At 36.7% G+C, this 20,825-nt stretch overlaps 1 protein-coding gene across 7 annotated transcripts in view; it reads right to left on the bottom strand.

Annotated features, from left to right (window-relative positions):
• The window catches only part of CNTN5 (contactin 5), a 721,166-nt gene that overhangs the window by 70,752 nt on the left and 629,589 nt on the right, over positions 1-20,825 (bottom strand). For all 7 annotated transcript variants that reach the window (XM_076328246.1, XM_076328247.1, XM_076328249.1 and 4 more), the window contains 2 exons: positions 5,510-5,637; positions 4,451-4,626 (listed from right to left, as the gene is read on the bottom strand). In XM_076328246.1, the coding sequence (XP_076184361.1) occupies positions 4,451-4,626; positions 5,510-5,637 (304 nt within the window). The remainder of the gene's footprint in view (positions 1-4,450; positions 4,627-5,509; positions 5,638-20,825) is intronic.

The raw sequence follows: 20,825 nt of genomic DNA on the forward strand, positions 1-20,825 counted from the left end.
CTGACTTCCTCTTTGTTGGAATGCATTGCTCCTGAGCTTGGAGGAGGTGATCCTTGAATATTACCCAGCTTCCTTGGGCCCCTCTTCCCTCCAGGGCTTTGTCCCATGGCACTCTACCAAGCAGCTCCCTGAGGAGGCCAAAGTCTGCTCTCCTGAAGGCCAGGGTAGTGAGCTTGCTGTGCGCCCTCCTCGGTGCCCTAAGGATCTTGAACGCCACCATTTCGTGGTCCCTGCAGCCCAGGCTGCCCTTGAGCTTCACATTCCCCACCAGCCCCTCCTTGTTGGTGAGAACAAGGTCCAGCATATCACCTCTCCTCGTTGGCTCCTCTACCACTTGGAGAAGGAAGTTATCATCGACGCATTCCAGGAACCTCCCGGATTGCTTATGCCCTGCCGCGTTGTCCCTCCAACAGATGTTGGGGTGGTTGAAGTCCCCCATGAGGACCAGGGCTTGTGAGTGTGAGGCTGCTCCTATCTGTCTATAGAGGGCCTCATCCACTCAGTCTTCCTGGTCAGGTCATGATAGCTGGATGAAAATCTACTGGCAAAATCAGATGTCTTTAGCTAGAAAAGAGATAACTCCAGGACAAAATTAAGGTCAGTGGAGATCTTAGAAAAGAAAATTCTGAATAGAATTTTGAACAGGACTTCTGGATTTGGCACAAAGGACCCTAATAAAAGTTACCCTAATAAAAGCAAGCAGGTATATATTTTCTGTGCTCAGGTGCTCACTGGTGTTGCTAGAAAGAAATATTGGCAATTCAGACTTCTGTGCAAAATTGTTTCAATTAATTGCACAGATTACCCCTCACAGACCCTAAAATGCTATAGAGTCTTTTGTTAGTCAAAGTAAGACTTTTGTAATGCCAAAGGATTCTGGGTATATGTAACCCTTTGTGTTATTGTTCAGCTACCAAGTGTACTGTGGAGTTATGCATAGAAAATATTTGGGATATTTTCCTTTCCTAGAATGCAGTCTGCAGCTGCCACTCCAGTGGAGTTCAGTCTCTTTTCCTTAATACCCTCTTCATGCACAGCTTTGTTCAACTTGACATCCTTACCACACTTATCCTCTTGCCAGGCAAGTCCCTGAAGTACCTAAATTGCTATAGGTACTAAATCCTTGATAGCTCAGTAAATAACAGCAAAAACACCTTTAATTTGTATAAAAATTAGTTCTCTGTGTTAAAAATGATAACACTTTTTTTTTTTTTGGTACAAAAGCTACAGATATAATTTAAAAACAAACAAAGCAATATATATCATTATGAGAAGCTTTTCCTTTTCCTTTTAATTGTAATTGCTAGGGAGCATGCAGTTTTAGCAAGTGGAAATTTATCTACAGCCCAAACAAATGTTACTTTGGTGATAGCTTTTATAACACTGCATTAAGCATCAGAATGTTCATCATACTTAACACCTGAGCCTGCCACAGTGAAAGTATGAGCAATGTAACCAGTGGTGAGAGGTTGACAATGGTTTTGTTATTAACAAACCCCATTCAAATAATGTTCAATTTGTCATGCTTTCAGACAAAGCTGAACATTTTTTTATCTGATGAAGTATCAATGTGTGCAGAACAAAATGGATGTATAATTCTGTAACTTCATGCACACAAAGGATATTACTTTTCTTAAATGTACTGCATTAAAAAGTATTTTGTTCAGGATCAACTCATGCAATTTAAAAAAATATTTCATTTAGAAATGCAAAATAAGGGATATAGATGGAATTCTATCAAATTTCAAGTTTTCTTCAAGTTCCTTTTTTCTGCATTCTTAAACCTGTGTCTTTATCACATTGCGTATCACTCCTTTGAAGCTGGATAGGTTAAAGGAGATTACATGATAGGAAAACCAGAAGAGTTTTATTTTATCTTGCTTTTCCTTAGTACCTGGTCATGCTTTAGGTTTTAATGAGGTAAAGAAATACATTTTCATCCTTGTGATTAATTTCACATGCTTATGTGGTAACAGAAATGATAATGAGATACAATTGACAACACTCCACAAATGAGTAGTTATGGGAATTATAGAGTTTTTGTGTCAGAACAGAAAAAAATTGCTGTATTACCACAATCGCTACTTTCGAGTTTTGCATCTCTCAACTGATTCATCTTCATTTCAGGACAATGCAAAAATCAAGATATGCCTTTTGGTGAATGGAGATCTACATATATTTTAACTACTACTTTAAAAGAGGGAGAAGGATATATCATGTTTCCAACAGAATTCAGAAAAATTCAGTGAGGATTGTTCTAACAGGGTTGTTTTGGTATCTCTGTTCTGAAAAGGAGCGTTCCCTGCCCATCCTGCCTGTAACGTGTTAATAGGTATTTTCAGCCCTCTTCCAGTTGATCCAAGCCTACCCTTCCATTCTCTCTTTAGAGTGAAAACCAGAAATGTCTTGACATTTAAATGAGTTAGGAATGCAAGTAAATAAAGCATGTCCTGACCATCTCTTGTGTGAGCAATCTTGTAAAGACAAACAAAGCTAGTCCAGTCTAAAAATATCAGGGTCTGACACTTCATTTTGGTATTTGTTTAGAGTTGCATAGTATTTCACTATTTCAACACTGGTTTAACAGTGACAAGGTAAGATCTAATTTCATAATATTTTGCAAAATACGCAATGCCTTCTTTTCAGCCTGGTTTTATTTTCTGATCAGCTGAAGTTTGTTGTTTGAAAAAAGTATGTTTTAGGAAAAAAAAAATTGCTTGTGTGCCTCTGAAAAGAAAGATACCAGATTTTTACTTAATAAACAACTTATTTTTAATCCACTTAGTCATTTGGACATTGAGCATTGACTCCATTATGAGTGATTAACACTATTTTCACTTAGTAAAGTAGCAGTGACTCTTTAGAAACACAGTGAGAAGGAAGTAATAAACTCATACTAAAATAGCTGGTTAAATCTATTAGCTTTCGGCAAAATTTTAGTCATGTCAGGACAATAAAATGAATTAATAATTTTAGTGAGTTTCACATGAATATTTGTCTGAAAATAGTCCCAGTATGTCATCTACCAGGTTCTCACTTTGAATGAGCCGTACTTCTATCAGTTTGAGGGCTTTCTCTGGTAGCAATGAAATTAATGAAGAATTCTTGTTGAAAGATCTACAAAATCCTGTTTTCATAAAAGAAATGCAATTTCATTAAATTAACTTTACTTTGATAGGAGAAATGACTTTGGAAATTTCCTAGGCTGAGGATTTTTCCCGGTGATTAAAAATTCCCTTCAGCACAGAAGATGCTGAAACACACTGAAGGAACCATATAACACATTTTAGATTTCAAATTTTTGGAAATGACTTGAAGTTAAATTGTAATCATAGGATGTTTTCTTGAATCAAAGAATGTTTTAACCTTGAAGTTAAAAAAAAAGAATGATAGGGTTCCTTCCTATATATTTAGTGCTGGATTTTGAGTATTAGACTTCCTCAGATGAAGATAAATATGCTAAGAACCTTCACACTAAGATATACCTTACTAATGTTTTTCAATTAAAAAGCTTATTGAAGTAAAACAAAATAAAAAAACCCCAACAAACCCACCACAAAGTGAATATAGTATGACTTCCATAAAGGCAAGCAGAAGAATTGATTGCAGCTGACAAGATTTTTAATGCAAAGTTGACCTCACTACATTGTACTCAAATTAGATACATTAACTTTTAAAATTTCCTGACCTTTGTGAGCTTCATTTTTCTCTGTTAACATAGCATGGACATTTGATTTACATTTCATTAGTGGGAAGATTGAATTAAATGACTGTAGATTCTATTTCCAAAGTTATTCACATTAAGAGATTTCTTTCTACTAAGAAAAGTTCAAACCATTTTACATGGGACAGGTTTGAATTACTTTATCATACTGTTTGATCATATTAAAGTATTTTTGAATCAAGGGGAGATATTTGAAATTGGTATGCATATTTTTTCCATGTGATTCTTATTGACTTAAATAACGGTTGCACAGCTAGAACCTACCTCATGCAGGGGAGTTGGAAAATAAAGTATACTCTTTGCTATTCAGATATTAAAATATATGCTAGGAAAGTAAAAGCATTGGGAGGTGAGGGCATTCCAACAGCCATGTTATCTGTGAGAAAGACATCAATGCTTATAGCAGCATCCTTTCTATATTAAAATCAGCAGAAGAATGTAAGGAGGATTTGATCTAAACTACTTTCTGTTCCCTCACAAAGATCATCAGATGCCTCACTAATAATAGGATGTATAAGTTTACATTTAATATCTTCTTGATTAAAACTACTTGAAGTAATTCTAGTTACCTGCAGTTTGCACCTCCTCTAGCTAACATTTCTTTCCAACATTAGTGAAACCAGTTATCTTTCAGTTTGGTCAGAATTTGATAAATGGGAGACATGTAAAAGCATGCAAATTTCTATCAGTTCATAGCACACAGATGACAAACGCATGATCACTTACTGCCTTGATGCTTTCAAAGTGTCCACCTTCTTTTTCAAAGTCAATTGGCTGCCCATTGAGTGTCCAATAGAAAATGACATCTAGTGTGTTGTCATGAAGGGCTTTGCAACTGAGGACAATGCTTTCTCCAACCGTTAACTCTATCTTCTTGGGAGTCAGCTCTATTCTTGTAGGTTCTTGAAATACAGAAGGATTAGGAACATTTAGATGGAAGTCTAGTTATAGTGCAAGGCCAAAAAGATATGATTGAGTTCTGCTTAGTCTACTCAGAGCTTACATTTACTGTTTGTTTCAAATACATGGTGTCAAATACTGAAATATATTCATAATGCACACTAAGACCTGACAGTGGTGAAGAGAAGGTACAGCCAGTTTCATGGAAGCAATAAGGCAGGATCCTAAACAACAGCCTATAGGACTTCTGAGATGGCTGCAGCACCTGGAATCTTGTGATTGCATGAAAATCTCAGTTTTGTCACTTAAAATAAAAAAGGATGTTTCCAGGCATACTAAATATAGGAAGAAACTTGAAAAATGAAGTCAAAAGACTTGAATATCTAAAAACAAAACCCATGATCATATAAGAATTCAGCTGAAAAGAAACAAAAATGTGGTTTAGAAATTAGTTGCAACTTAGTGATTTGATTATTATTACTGTTCTAAGGAACTATCTTTCCTTAGATTTTATATTGATACAATTATTACTTTAATCCTAAGCTTTATTCCCATGCAGAAAGAGGTAGGGGTAAGTGAGTTCCCAAACCTAAAATATGTTAAAAGATATATTGATTCTTTTACTTATAGAATTATTTATAATCTGAGTGATTTAATTTATATACTAATTCTTCTGACGTACATCTACGATATAACAGCTGGAGTATGCAATCTAATACAGGAATACGATGTTTGACCAGATGAAGGTTAGCCCCCCTAGATTGTTGGAAATGATTTTTTATTCTGCCCGTACAATGTTGTTGTATGGTTAGCTGGGGATTCTAAGCAATAATGAAAAATTAGTAAAGAAAAGTCATCATTGTAATCATTATAATTTTTTCGTACCTTTAACAGATACTGATGCAATGATTTCTGCAGATCCAAATACATTTACACCTTGGCATAAGTACCGTCCTTCATCAGCCTTGGAAGCATTCAGGATTCGCAGGCTCCCATTTGGAAGAATAGTTATCCTGAAAAGGATAAATACATAAATATATAAATATATCTCCCTTCCTAGCAGCCAAATTCCATGATGATATCTTTTAGAACTAATAAATAGGATTAAGGACTGCTGTCTCTGTAGCAAGGAGTGATGAAGATTATAATTAAATTATCTTCTGTTTCAAAAAGGTTGTAATAAACCCATTTTACTCCTTCTCCTTCCTTGATTCAAAAAGTTTTAGGGAGGCATCAGTGGATTAGTATCCTTTGACACTTATCAGTGGTGAATTTTAATGAACCTTTTGTAGAAAGTAAAAAAGGTGATTCTTCATAATTTGTCTTTAAAGTTTCACTGCTATATTATTGTCAAATCACATTTCAATATCAAGCACAGGCTATTCCATTTAGAAAAAAATGACCTTAAAAATAAAATCTGAGAAGAATGGGAAGTAAAATGTAAAAGAGGACTAGAAAAAACATAAAATTAATTGTATCTGGTCAAAGTATGATTTATGGCATTACTACACAGTGTAGCATAGGGACTTAAATAATCTGCTATTGTAGCTCAGCTTTTATTTTTTTCCTTGAGTCTTGTATGATTGCAGCTCCACTACATCTCTAGGTAAGTTACCCCACTGAAGCATACTCATGAGAAATGTTGTTAAACCATTTACATTTAGGAGTTTCAGATTTTGGCTTTGCTTACACAGTATTAATCATTAAGTCCATGAAGCTACAAAGAGGTGAAAATTAACACATTTTTGCTGTTCTAAAAAGACAACCCCCCTGAATTTATTATATGTAAAGCTGCAGCCCTGGAAGAGCACTAAATAACCGTTGCTCCTTTCCTGACAGAGAAGAACCACAAGCCTAAATGGAACATGGCAACTCTTAATGGCATTTAAGCCAAGCTCTGCTTGCAGATGTTGTATATCCTTTCCTAGGTTGGGTAGTGGTTATGGCTCTCTCAAAGGACATGGGAGATGTTGGTCGGAAGCCCTCCAGCAGGCATGGACACTGAAAGCAGATAATCCTCAGCAAATGTTTTCAGGTATCACATAGAAGTGGAGGAGGATATGAAGGAGTGCTTCCTTCTCCTGTATTTTGAAAGTAAAGTAAGACCTCTCTTTGTGTTAGAGAAAGAGTCTAACTAAGTAGGTGGGTGGCTCTTCCCCAGCAATGGTTGGATTTTTAGATATACCTCTCCAGAGAGGGCTTTCTATCTGTTAATGTAGTGACTCCTTCTGCTGGGAGTCCCCTGTTGAGGCTATGATCAGAAATCATGGAGGGTACAATGTTGTGGTATACTCTTGAGAAGTATTTAACCAGGAGTAAGACGCTTTGATCATCCTGATTAACAGGTCTGTGTTGGGCTCTTCAGCAGCCAAAAAAGGGAAGGAATTCCCTTTCTAGGCTGGATGTGTTAAAATGCAAAGCTGAGTTACCTTTGATTCAAGCTAGGAGTGATTTACCAAAGGCTTAAGATTCAATAATGTGCTCAAACTAAATCACTAATATGAGACTGCATTTTTTTTTTCTGGAAAAAGGATAATATCCCCTATTCTCTGACTCTGTGAAAAATGGTGTTTTAATATCTGAGGTTTATAAACATTGTGGTGGAGAAAACAGAATTTCATTCCAGTGAAAAATGTACTTCTATTCACTTCAGATGTGAAACCACTCACTGCTCTCAGCAGAGAGACAGAAGAAAATAATAGCTTCAAAAGTGAATGGGGCAGAGGAAGGACATGTCAACTCTCAAATTCCCTAGTGCAATCTGATGATATATCTCCGATCTTGCTCTAAACAAATATGTATCAGTATTTGAGTCCCATTATTTGTCTAAAGGTAATTTTATAGAAAACATAATTATATTAAGCAAATGCCTCTGTATCAGAGTTTTGAGGTTTTGGGTTTTTTTTCCAACAAATAAGATGGCCTTAAATTTTGTGATAATAATATGTAACACCTTTGAAGAAACAATCTGCTTTAGGAACTGACAGGCATTTCCTCTTGGTGTAAGTTTTGTTTTCCTATCAAGATGCTCTGTGATCAATGCTCTGAGGACATCGTATCATTAGTATGACAATAGCCTTTGCAGAACAGTAATAGTTTTCATCAATATACTGTCAGCATCAGACAAATGAAAGGACACTCCTACAGTGTTTACAAATTATAAAAGCTTATATGCAGCATAAATCCTGATATAAAACTGTTTTTCATTCTGAGCTCAGAGAAAAAGAAAGTTAGATGCATATGGAAGATTATCTAATGAATCTTATACGATTATCTAATGAATCTTATACATATTATCAGCTACATTTCTATTTAGCTAAAAGCTCTTGCTACCCATGAGGAAAAGAGTGATTGCTCAATCAAAGGAATTGCAAACAAATTTGCTGGTGAATTATTTGGCTCAGAAATTAATAGTTTCCTTAAAATGCCTAGCATTCATCTGTTCTTCCTCTTTTTGTGTTTGGGAAAAAAGCCAGAGGCTGGTTCTGATGGAAGCTGAAATGCTTTATTTATTCACATAACACTTGCTGCACACAGCAGGAACATAGACTTCTCCTTCCTTGCCAATATCTCTCAGTCACGGAGAGACCACCTGCATAGTATGTCTACACATGTTAATAAGAAAATACCATAGCAAAAAGGTTTTTTAGCTTCACAAATAAAAAGGAAGCAAAGAGAGAAGAAATGGGGTTAGGGTAGAGTTAAGGATAATTCAGGAAAAAAATCCTAAATTATTAATTTATTAGAAACTGAGGGAAAGATGATGATAGATGAACGGATAGAGAAAGATGGATGAAAGATCAAGGTGATAGTTTGGAGATTATTGTATTTAAGTATAAGAAAAACTCATTGTAACCACATAAAGGGAATAGATGTTGTCCATCCAAGGACTCTGAAAAAATTGGCACATGAGCTTAGTGTCTCTGTAGAAAAGATTTTTCATCTGTCTAATAACACAGAGAAAAAGAGATGAGCGTTATCATCTTGGAGTCAATAAGCATGCTGGCTTAAGATCAATAGCAACAAAGATTTTAGCAGGAATTATTAAGAAAGAATAATCAAGATATGACAGCAAACAGACATGAGAGAAAATTCAACATGATTTAACTAAAATACACTGAATGAGACTAAATTTTTGTGATATTTATTAAGAGGAAACATTTTCTAGAGAAAATGAATTCAGATTTGATCTTCTATGGGTTTCAAGAATGATTTTCATGCTGAAATTCACGTGACTGGTTAAACAGGTTTAATACAGAAATTTAAGATAGTTAAGAAACTGGTTGTACAGAAGAGAAAAATTAATTTTTTTGAAAGAAAAATGGCTCTTTGTACTATTATCTTATTTTTCATAATGACCAGGATACAAAAAGAAGGATGCTAGAAATTTGATGAAATAAACAGTTCATTGACAGAGCAAGATCTGCGTATCAAACAGGAGGGCTTTGATGACTCTGAGCACCAGACTCATATAAAAGTAGTGAATGTGGCTCTGAACTAACAGTATCATGCAGCAAAAGCAAATGCAACCCTAGAATATATCAGATAACAACCTGCAGATCATTATGGAAGTGTTAATACATAAGGTGCTGAGGAAAATAATATGGAATATAGGACAATTTTGATAATCAGTATTCAGGAAGATTAATTCTAATCAAGCTGGCACTCAGGAGAATCATCAGGATGACCAAGGAGGAAAGAAAACCTTTTGTTCTAGAGGCTGTTCATAAAATGAAAGCTAAGGTGTCTGCATGTGAGATGAGTTTCTATTTTACATGTTAATTCATGGATCTTGTCAGTAGTCAGTGGAACATCTATTAACAACAAAAAAGTTCAGATATGTAATTCACTTTGTAGATATCTACACTCAGATATCTCAACTTGGAACTGAGTCTCACCCTCAAAACTTGATTTAGTTCCCCAGACGTAAGTACCATCATTTGAGGGACAAAATCCAAGCTGCTGTTCGCACCGAGTGTGACTTGGAAATTAATTTCTCCATTGTCCCTACTTGCTGTGGCTTTGGTTTGTAAAATGAAGCAGTCTGAGCACATGAACTTCAGCTGATACTAAACTGGGAGGGATGCTTGAGGAGTGCATTGCTTTTCAGCTACAAATATGCACCCAGTCTGTGGAATGGGACTAGAACTATTCCAAAGAGAAACTCAGAATTAAGCAGTGTGGACAGTGTCAACTTTTTGCTGCTTCTATTGATCCATACTACCTGCTCACATAGAAATAGCCATAGGGTATCCAAGACACCTGCACAGGGCCGACAAATGTGACACAAGACCTATGAGAGGACTTAACTGCTTACAGCACAGACACAGAGGTTTACAGCAGGTGTAAGTGTGTCTTTTTGAAGTGTAGATGTGAGCCAGGATGACACTGTAGGACTCTCAAAGGGCAGCAGGAATTTGTGTGGGGGTAGATGACTCAGGCCTATAGAATAATGTTAGAGACAGTCTAAAGACTTAAGGGGTATAAAGTCTGCTAATGATGGTGGTGGTGAGCACCAAGTGTGATGTTGATCTTTGAACTTAAACACCTGCTGTCTCAGAAATCGATTATACTGCATGCTGTATGCCCATGAAGCTAAAAAACCCCAACAAATTAATAACGAAAAGAGCTAAATTGAAATCAAATGTGAATTTCAAAGCATATCTGATATCTGTGTGTATTATATTTTTCCACTATGATTTTATCTGAAATAGTGCAGTTGTTAGATGCCCAGCTTGCAATGCCTGTGGTTTTCTTGTCTAGAATATCAGCAAGTTTGGAAATACATATTAGTAGCATTTCTATAATGTCAGGTTTGCTAATGACAGCATAACCTGGTAAACTAGGTTGAGAATTGTTACAAAACCATAGAAGCATGAATGAGAGTGTAAATTTTCTTCTTTAAGGCTTCAGGATTGGACTTAGATTGACATTGGAAGGCTGCAAAATACTCAGTAATTATAGTTTTCAGACAATATTTCCAAGTAATTATTTTCACTGTAAAAATATTTGCAATCTATTCAAAGCTATTGTTCAGCAGTAACGCTTAAGATCAGAAACGTTCTTATTACATTTGTTTAAACAAAAATGCATTAGCTCACACAGATCAGTCATTTCATCAGTTTTGTTCTTCTTTTACCAATAAAGTATGTACCAGGGAGAGTAAGATCCCTGATAAAGAGTGTGCTGTTTTATCTGGAAAGATAAGAGTTCATACTGTTTGCATATGGGATGTTGATGTGAACAGAAAGGTGTTCTCTGAGACCAAGTGTCTGCTGAGAAGCTGATGGATGGAGATTAGGCTCATAGGAAATGCTGGATCTTTGTTATAGATGGTGTTTGGAAGTCCTTTATTTGGCAATCAGAAATACCTTCTCTTAATTAGTGTTGACTGACAGAGAGGTAAGGAAAAGTGCTGCTGGAGATGAACAGGGTGGAAGGTCCCCACAATTGGAATGACAAAATTCAGGTTCCTTTAGGCTTCATGTGATTTAGAGGACTGAGTAGAATATGGTACTTAAGAGTTGCTTGTATGGGGAGTTTGGCAGGATTTTAAAGAAGTATCCTTTATTTTACAGCATTTTTGATCAAAAATTAACAAGCTTTTTCCTTCCTGTTGTTTTACGCACAGAAAACTTGTGAGAGTGACCGTAATATTTGGCCTTATTTTGAGGGGAAGGATAAAGAAGTAGGAAATAACATCATCATTGTTTTGGTATAAAAAAGGGAGGTCTATTCTGCCTGCCATATTGTTGTGATTATTTTCCCTTTGATTAATTCTTAAGGATAAATGAATTGTATTAGTAGTCTGGATACTTTTACTGTTCCACTGTCTTACAGACAAAATATTAATTCATTAATACCTGGTACCACCCAGCATGGAAGTTCTCAGATAATATTTACAGCCAGTAGGGGACATACTGGTTTAGTTAGTGGAAATTCTCAGCTCTCTTTATCACCAGGGACATTTTTACCTTGACCCACCAGGGCCAGGATGTGCATTTGTTCTTCCTATCACATGTAAAATCAGAGAGCAGAGGCTTCCATCAAGATTAAGATAATGAGAAGGGGAAACTCTAATTTTCATTCTGTTGCATCATTCATAGAGGATTCTCACAAACAGATGTCTTGATGCTGTGGCTAGAAATTGTTTAAAAAATCTGCAGTGGACCCTGGAGTCTGGATGCTGAATGAGCTGAGCAGTTGAGGCAGCAAAAGTTACAATTGCTACACAACCTTCAGGATTTTGCTGAGGACTTGTAGCAGAGACAGCGACACTGTCTGGATCTTAATAGAAATGAATGCCAGACAGCTTACACTTGGAGCTTTATATTCTTTAATTAAAAATTACGAAGTAAAAAATAGAAGTCAATTGTGTGGCTATTTTTCATGGGGAGGAAGAATTAGCAATGAATAGTTTGATTAGGCTAAACATACTTTTATCTTTCTCTGTTCTCAATTCATTTTTTTTTGTATTGTATTTTGACTTTATCTTTCATACTAAAGTCAATTTTTACAAGACTTTAGAGAAATAATCACAGCAATCAGGGAAGCATTACAGCTAGTTAAAAGCTTTGTAAACTTTAACACCTAGTAACTGGGTAACAGAAAAGTGTAAGTTATTGAAATGGTTAGAAATTTTTCCCCTGCATTTCTCATTGGGGTCTAAAACCAAGAGTATGAAATTGGTTTGTGTGCATCTTGGCAATAAGAACTTTAAAGATGCAAACGGAGAGAAGCTGCACTGACTCATTTAGCCTGTGGCCCCTCACAGTGTTCTGATCTGAGCAATCTGTCATTTCACATTAGCTTGGGTATGGGATCTGTCAGTATCCTTTAATGTAGATTACAAGGAATCAGGACAAGTATTTGTAAATAGTTGAAACCTTTATTTCTCCTTGAATGGCTGTGGGCTCTTTCATATCCCCGTGCTTTCTCTTGCTCCTTTATAATAGATGTACAAGCCTCTAACTCTCACAGAAAATGGATATGAGTTATTACTATAGTAAAACCACTTAAGTAAGCAGAATACCATCTATTTTATATACATTTTTATATTATCACCCTAGATAGTCTTTTTATTTAAATATTGTTGACCTAATTAGAAACAAGACTATGTTTGGCCCAGTCCCTTGGCAAAACACAAAATTATTTTGATTTTCTTCACTTCAGATTTTCAAACATTTATAATGGTGCAATTCCTATGTGTGATATCTTAGGTCATTGGAATGTGCTAAGACTTATCATTAATGTACTGCAAACTACTTCCAGCTCTATTTAAGCTAATCTATGCAAACTGTCTTAGGGCAGTTTTTTTCAAAAGAGCCACAACCGGGCCTCTCGTTTTGTCCTTGCCGTTTGCTGCACAGTAACATTTGTGCATGAAAATACACAGCTCTCGCTGGTGCAAATGGTGTCCAGATATATAAATATAATTTCAAGTGGCTGACACTAAAAGTCAGTTTTTCCTAACAAATGTAGCTTCTGTTCTAAGCACAGGGAATAAGTATGATTTCTGCAGTGTTGCTGAGCAGTAAATGCTGGAAACTACTGATATGTCAGAATCAACATGGTCTCTTGGAGTGCTTTTTTCTTTGTAAGAGTAGGCTGGTCATTATTGGTTTTAACGGTGCTTCGTATTAATGACTTTATTCAGACCAGTACTTAAGCACATAGTTTACTTTAAAGACACTATTAATAACATTAATGTCAATGATGATATAAAGGTCCTAAAATTTAAGCATCTGTTAAGGTATTAAACTGAATCAGAGCCTAACTGTAAATGGAACAGAGGTTCAAATCAGTAATCTATTACCTATAAAAATCAAACAAACAAGAAGACTTTTAAATTATTCTATATTTTGACTGGTACCCTCAAGTAAGAGAGATCAGTTGGTACATTTTGAAAGCTTAGCATCGCTTTGCTAATTGGCACCTTGCCATTCTGCTCAAATATTTTGCCCCAACATGTATTTGGTCTTGCGTAAAGAAGAAAAATTGGAAGAATTCCTCAGAAGGTATCTCAGGGTCAGTGTCCCAGAGGGTAGGAAAGGCCATTTAAGGTCTTTTCTGCTCTGCATTGTAGTTCAAAAGTTCTTTTAAAAGCTTTTATAAAATATTTCGGGTTTAGGACAATATATCTCTAAACATGCTGAAATTACTCTAAAATGATGAAAATATTCTTTTATATTTTTATAATCTATATTGTACTCTTGATCCATTTAAAATTAAAATTTATTTTAATATTTTAATATTTTTAATAATTAAATTTATTTCCTCTTTTTTACACACTATTTCAATGTCAGAAATATTCCGCTACTTAGAAAAGGTTCCTGCTTTTCAAGGAGAAGACTTTTTTTTCCATGTTCCTAAGTGACAGCAATGAATTATTAACTTATTCTATTTTCCTCAGAAGCTTTAGAAATAATAAAGTGCTTGTAGGACTACATAATTCCCTCAGGAACAGAAAAATACATGGGAAAACTTTTAGTTACTTTAAGATATTTCTATGTTTCACTTGTTAGCTAGAAAAGCAACATTAGTACTCGAAGGCAGACTTAGTATGCAAGAGGTAAAATTCACAGTCCAGGTGCTCAAGGGGGCAGATCTTTAGCCAGTGTAAAATGATATAATTTCATTCAACTACATGGATCTATTTTGATTTATAGTAGATGAAGACACAGCTCAAAACAGCCAAACTATTCTATGCTTGAAGTGTTAACATTAATTTCAGCAATATAATATGAACAGCAGAAACTTTAATTTCGTTGAAATGAGATTCTTGTGAATTTAAGACTGTTAATTAGATGTTTACATGAGAAGTTTTCATATGCTCAGGGCAGCGGTCATCTAGTTAAATCATTATTATTGTAAGCTCTGTAATAACGTCCAGTCAGATGGAACCTGCTTTCCAACGTTGATTCATGTTCTATAGCAACACTACTAGAATATTAACTGCAAGTGTTATTTCCATGTAACACAACAATGAAATTTAATCTTTCTCATTTCCCTGAAAAATTATTTTGTTAGAGATACTGTTACTGCTTTCATGTGAATGGAAGAGTTGGGTAGATGAGGACAATTGACCACTTTTGCATTAGACCCCTGCTCTCACAAAAAAAAAAAAAAAAAAAAAGACGAAAACAATGTAGTTTGTAATAAATTAATATGCATTGTTTAAGACCACCCTGATGGAGCTGTTTTCAACTTTTTAGTGCTCTCTCCCTGTGTTACTGGGAGCTGAATGCTATAATCCCAAGCAAGATGGCAAGGTACCAGCAGCCAAAGTGGCTGCCGACTGCTTGCAAAGGAGGCTGGCAGCTGAGAATCAAATCAGCAGGAGGGCTGTGAATCCATCCTAATTAGCCAGCATGGAGCTCTGAAAAGGATTAGGCCTTAAATACATGCTTTCTGTGTCCCATTGATATATTGCATCAAAAAAACCCAAAATATGCATCCTTTTGTCTGTCATTTCTAGAAATAGACACTAGAATGAGATGAATCTGCTCGCAGTATGTGAGGGCTGAGATCATTTTAATGGTCTACTGATCCATGCTGTTAATGTATCATTCTGTTAATTTCTTAATGCCTTTGAATTTGAGTGCATTTTGGAAAACTGTGGTTTCAACCATCTCATATGTGTAATCTCATTGTAGTTGAAAGATGGGGCAGACGAAGATGGTAACGGCTGCCACATCCTCAGATCAAACTGACTCTGTTGTCAACCGTAGAAGCTCTAATTATATTTCTATCATATGGTAGGTACTACTAGATCCTGAAAGAATGAAGGCTGATTGCTTTCATAAGTCGCCTGCCTCTGGAAGAGTGTGCAAAGCCTGCACTTACTGCATGTTTTCCCAGGCAGAAACTCTTTGGGGGGAGACTCCATTAGCATGATGAACATTTGGCTTGGATCAATAGCTACAAGTTCTTCACTAGTTGTTTAGAAATTTCTTTGTAAGATGCAATGCTCCACAGAACTGCTGGCTGTCTTGTGAAATTTCTCTTGTGAAATGGCCCCTATTTTCTCCCCTTCTAATAACTATAAGGTCTCAGTTGGAGTAAAGCCTAGATTGACACATTGTGTTCATGAAAGATACAGATCTAGAGGGGATAGAGTAAGGAGACAGAGTAAAAGAGTTTCTTAGTACAAAAATGAATTCTGAAAATGGGAAAGGAATAATTTGATCATGTTAGAATAGATTATTTTAACTCTCGAAATAAATTTCCTGAGATGTTTGTGGAATTGTCAACATTGAGAAGCTTGGTAGACTGTATGTAACAAAAATGGCATAGATTAGTATAGTGATAGAAATGATAGAATAGTATAATTGGTCCTGCTTTGTAGTAAGAGGTGCCCACCACCTCTCTGGTTATTCAAATCGGAGATCACCATGCTGTGCGCAATAATGGACAGTGCTTACTTGTTTGCTCAGTTCTGCAATAATTCTGAATTTACTCTTGGAAATTCCAGCACTTCTTTCTTCTATCATCTTCATTGACAGTTAGATCTAGTGGGAAAGATCTAAATAATCTGTCACTACATCCAGAAAGAAAGCAAATGATAGAGGCAAAAAGCTGTCTCATGGCTCCATTTTCACTCCAGACTACTTCACACCTTGAGACAGGAGCTTTTAAGTGGAGAAATCTGCGTGATAGAACAGACTTCACAAAAACGTGAGAAGTGAATGTGCACACCTGACAAGCAACCTTCCCTCTCTAGTCTCATGATGCTGCCCTAATCTAGCTCTATGGTATAGTGACATTAGCTATAGATTTCTACATCGCTTGCATCCAACACACTTCCCGACTGCATCCTTGACGACTGGTGTGCTTAAAAATCAGTACCTCTTGTGAACTCGTGGTTGTTTATTAAGATATTGGTGCAAACTGAGGATTCAGAAACCTCCATTATGAATAGCAGTGCAGACTAAAGGCTGTACTGTTTCTGTAACAGGAACATTTGATCTGGAAGACAGCTTTTCTAGAATACTACCTTGTTTCTTATCATTGACAGTTCTCTCTAATTATGTTTCTCTTTTGATAATAAACCCATGGGTTAACGATCATACTGGCAGGGTCTTGCAATATTTAAACTTTTACGAGGGGTTAGAAAAATATACCTGACTAAACTGTAAAGCTGACTGAGCTACATTAGCTTTCTTACATTTTGTGAAAGAACCAGTCTGACCTGTGGATGCAGACATCTTGCAGGAAGGAAAGACAATCAGTTCAGGGGAGATTCAGTTTAAAAGCATTGGCTCAGCACAAAAATACTTCTAGGCTGTAGGAATTGTAAATGGGATTTTGACCATAATGGACTAGGATCTTATTGACACCAGTTTTCAGGTCAGTTGAGTTCATTTTGCATTCTGGAAAAGAATCTGGTACTATGGCTGGAAAACTAGGTAAAACGATATATTTTTTTCTAGTGTCACAAGGTGAAATACAGTCTTTTAACTGGGAAAAGGCAGTTAAAAAGACACGTGGTTCCTCCAGAGAGCTGTATTGCCACTAATACTAAGGGTGAAAAGGGTACAAAGTTCTTACTGACAAACAATCTATTGATTAGGGTTGTTTGAACCTTAAAAGCTTTAGTTTACTTTGGAATACCTTGCACTTTAGCCACGACTCAAAAGATTTTGATTACAAGTTGTAATAACAGTTCATAGGAAGTGCTTCTCTTTAAAACTGACGTATCTATCTACAGCTGTATCACTGTGCATGAAAAAGAACAGATGGAATTACCCCAGTGACATAAGTTATGTGCAATAGAGCATAAGAGACAATAATAATGATATAAGGAAAAAAATCAGTGACTGTATCTGTGCTATTCTGCCAGGCTGCTCCCAAAGATGGTTCTTGTTTGAGACTGGGGTGTCCCATCATGCACAATGAGTTGGTCATAGACCTCTTTGGGAGAAACACTCTGTGTGAAAAACAGGGTGCCCTCAGGCTCAGCCCATTTTGCTTTATGCACAAATCATCCATGCACAGCCTCTACCTCCTGTCTCTCAATGTCTGTATTGCTTTTGCAATGATGGCAAGTTGTGATAGTCACACACTCCGGAGATGACTAGGGAGCCAGTAAGAACCAGTGAGAAGCACTTGGGGAGAAGATGCAATTGCTAATGTCGTGATGCTGGATGCCCACATCATTTCAAGGATTTGTATTGCTCTTGCATTGCTCTTGCTGCTGCCAGCCACAAGCTCTCTTATGGATGGGATGTAGTGCCCCGGAGCTCATATTTATTTATCATGGTAAGTGTGGGTACACATCATTACATCCCACTGGTGAGACCACTTACTCCCAGATGATACAGATGATCAGTTGTGGATTGTTAATTTCAAGATATAAACTGTCATGGCTGTGGTGCCACACCACCAATTGACAGTGGGCATTGGAGAGGATCCCATATTGGTCTAGAGGCAGCAGTGAATTGTTGTGTGGCATCAGCTGTGTCACACCTACAGACTGGTGGCACAGCAGCTGTGCAATCATTCTAAGGTCTCCACTGCTGTAATTATAATGGAAAACTCAAATGCCAAAAAATGGCTCTTGTTTGCTATTTGAGAGAGTCAAAGCAGCATTGGGGCATTCATGTGGCACACAACTCCAAGACTTCCTGGCTCTCTTCATACCAACAGCCTCAATAAATATGCATCTTCTCTCACCGGCACTGAAACAAGAACATGATACTTCTTCAGTGACATAATCTTCCCTGTTTTTCTAAATTCTATTTGCTTTCTTCAACCTTTTTCTTTTCAATCTTTCTTCCCTAAATCTCTCTTCCTGCATGAAACAGCATGCTATGGCCTTCTTAACTGTTGCCCCATCTCTCTTCTTCCCTAACCTTACCTACAAAGTGCATTATCAATGACATTGACATGGAGCTAGGAACATAGAGTATGGAAAATAAGATGAAAAAGTTACTGTGTCACTGGGGATAACTCACTGCCAGACATACAGTTGTGTCATAATTATACAGATAGACTAATCATAAAACACCATTTTATAAGTTTATATAACTGTAGCAAGCTCCCTTCTCAGGATGGCAGAGCAGTACTGAATCAACAGAGACCTCTCTGCTCACTATACAACAACATCTCACTTTTGCACACAGAATTATTTTCTGTAGCCATTCAAAAGTACTTTGACCTCTTTTTAATGACTTGACTCTGAATACTTGATACTCTGAATCTATTAGATCAGGTGACTACTTCCCAGGGACCTGGCAAGGCTAAGCTAAGTATCTAAAGCCAGTAGTGTGAATGTGTCCTTAAAGCAGATAGTGACAGATGGCATTAGTTTTGCCTGTCATTTTGTAGTTCACTATGTTGGTATCTCTCTTTCCCTCTCTTCTGAGGTCTGGGAACAGACACAGTCAGGGATCAGAGGTGATGAAAAGAAATATATTTTTCCTAGGGATACAGAGAGGACTACATGCAGAGTTTCAAGAAACCTGATGAAAGATTGCTGAACTAAGAGCAAACCTGAAGGGAAGGGTGAGCCTTCCAAGGACACAGTGGATGGGGATAATCACCAAGTTTGCTTCATTTAAAAAATGTTCCTTGATTTTATTTCACTTCTAAGAAAACATAGCTCCTGTGGTTCAAAGATTTTTGGTGCTTTAAGGGTGCTCACTTTGATGAAAAGTTGCAGACAAATCCTCAAAACTCTGGTTGACTTATGCTCCTATCACACTTATGTGCATTCCTGCTGAACTGAGATTACACCTCATCCATCATTTTTTCCCTAATTTTTGAGTGTTTGAACTTGGAACCTTTGCAGTGTTCTTCACATAGTTGCTTGGATATGATCATAGTATTATTTATGAACTGCACAAAAGTAGAAGAATGTAAAGAGCAGATGACCTTTCTTGTAATTCAAGATTTCATAGCTTCTTCTAGGGACAATCAGCAAAAGCAAAGACATTTTTTATAAGTTGATTTTATTTACTGCTTTTATTGAAAGAGGAAACGTAAGCTGCCATTTAGCAGCAGGGCTTTGGAAGGGAACACAGTAAGATGGAGTCTTTGCTACAAGGATCCGGTAAAAATGTCCCTTTGAGAGTGGGGTGTAGTTTAGAACCTAAAAAAAAAAGGGGGAGTTGACCTTGATAATGCTTAACATGTGATACCCAGAAATATATGTATATTCAAGGTGCTGCTTGACAGATTCCAAGACCACATATGGACTTTTATTTATGGACATTTAGAAAGCACTCCAACCTCTGGGCTTATCTTTATTGTGGAGGTATTTTGATTATAACTTCAAATATTGAATCTAATGAGATTCCTACTCAAATACAAGCTGTTGGTATGAACTGGGAGATACTGGAGCTAAAGCAAATTAGCTCAATTCAGCACCTTTTTATAACGCAGTAACATTACCTTTCTTAGTCCTCTACCACTAATCTTCCACAGCTATCCCTCATACTCAGAAAAGCATCCTTTCAATACTTAAAGGGGGCTTATAAGAAAGATGGGGATAGACTTTTTATAGTCTTTTTTAATAGTGCCTGTAGTGATGGGACAGACAAGGAGTAATGGTTTTAAACTAAAAGAGGGTAAATTCAGACTAGATGTAAGGAAGAAATTCTTTACTGTGAGGGTGGTGAGACACTGGAACAGGTTGTCCAGGGAGGTGGTAGATGCCCCACCTGGAAACATTCAAGGTCAGGCTGGATAGGAGTTTGAGCAACCTGATCTAGTTGAAGACAGAATCATAGAATCACTTAGGTTGGAAAAGACCTTTAAGATCATCGAGTCCAACCGTAAACAACGGCTGGATGATGTCCCTGCTCATTGCAGGAGGGTTGGCCTAGATGACCTTTAAAGGTCCCTTCCAACCCAAACCATTTTATGATTCTATGATTCTATGACAATAGGAACAGTTAGTGGAAAAGAAGAAAACAGACTTAATTTAATGATAATGTAAAGGGCCATGGGTTTTGTCTCATACAAAAGGAGGCACAACGAATGCAGAATCAATGCTCAGCAATTTGAGTGTAGCTACTTTTGTAATCCAAGCAGGGAAGACACGTTCTATGCCTGTAGTCTGTAGCAGAACAAATGGACAGCCTGCCTCTTCAGTTGTTCAACAGTGACACAAGCAGTAGATAAATCAGTTTGCTAATCAGTTGGTCTTACTGCCAGACATGAAATAAGTATGGATTTGCAGTAATTATCCTTGCAAGGA

This window comes from Aptenodytes patagonicus, chromosome 1 (assembly GCF_965638725.1).
Source record: "Aptenodytes patagonicus chromosome 1, bAptPat1.pri.cur, whole genome shotgun sequence".
In the NCBI taxonomy this organism is placed as follows: Eukaryota; Metazoa; Chordata; class Aves; order Sphenisciformes; family Spheniscidae; genus Aptenodytes; species Aptenodytes patagonicus.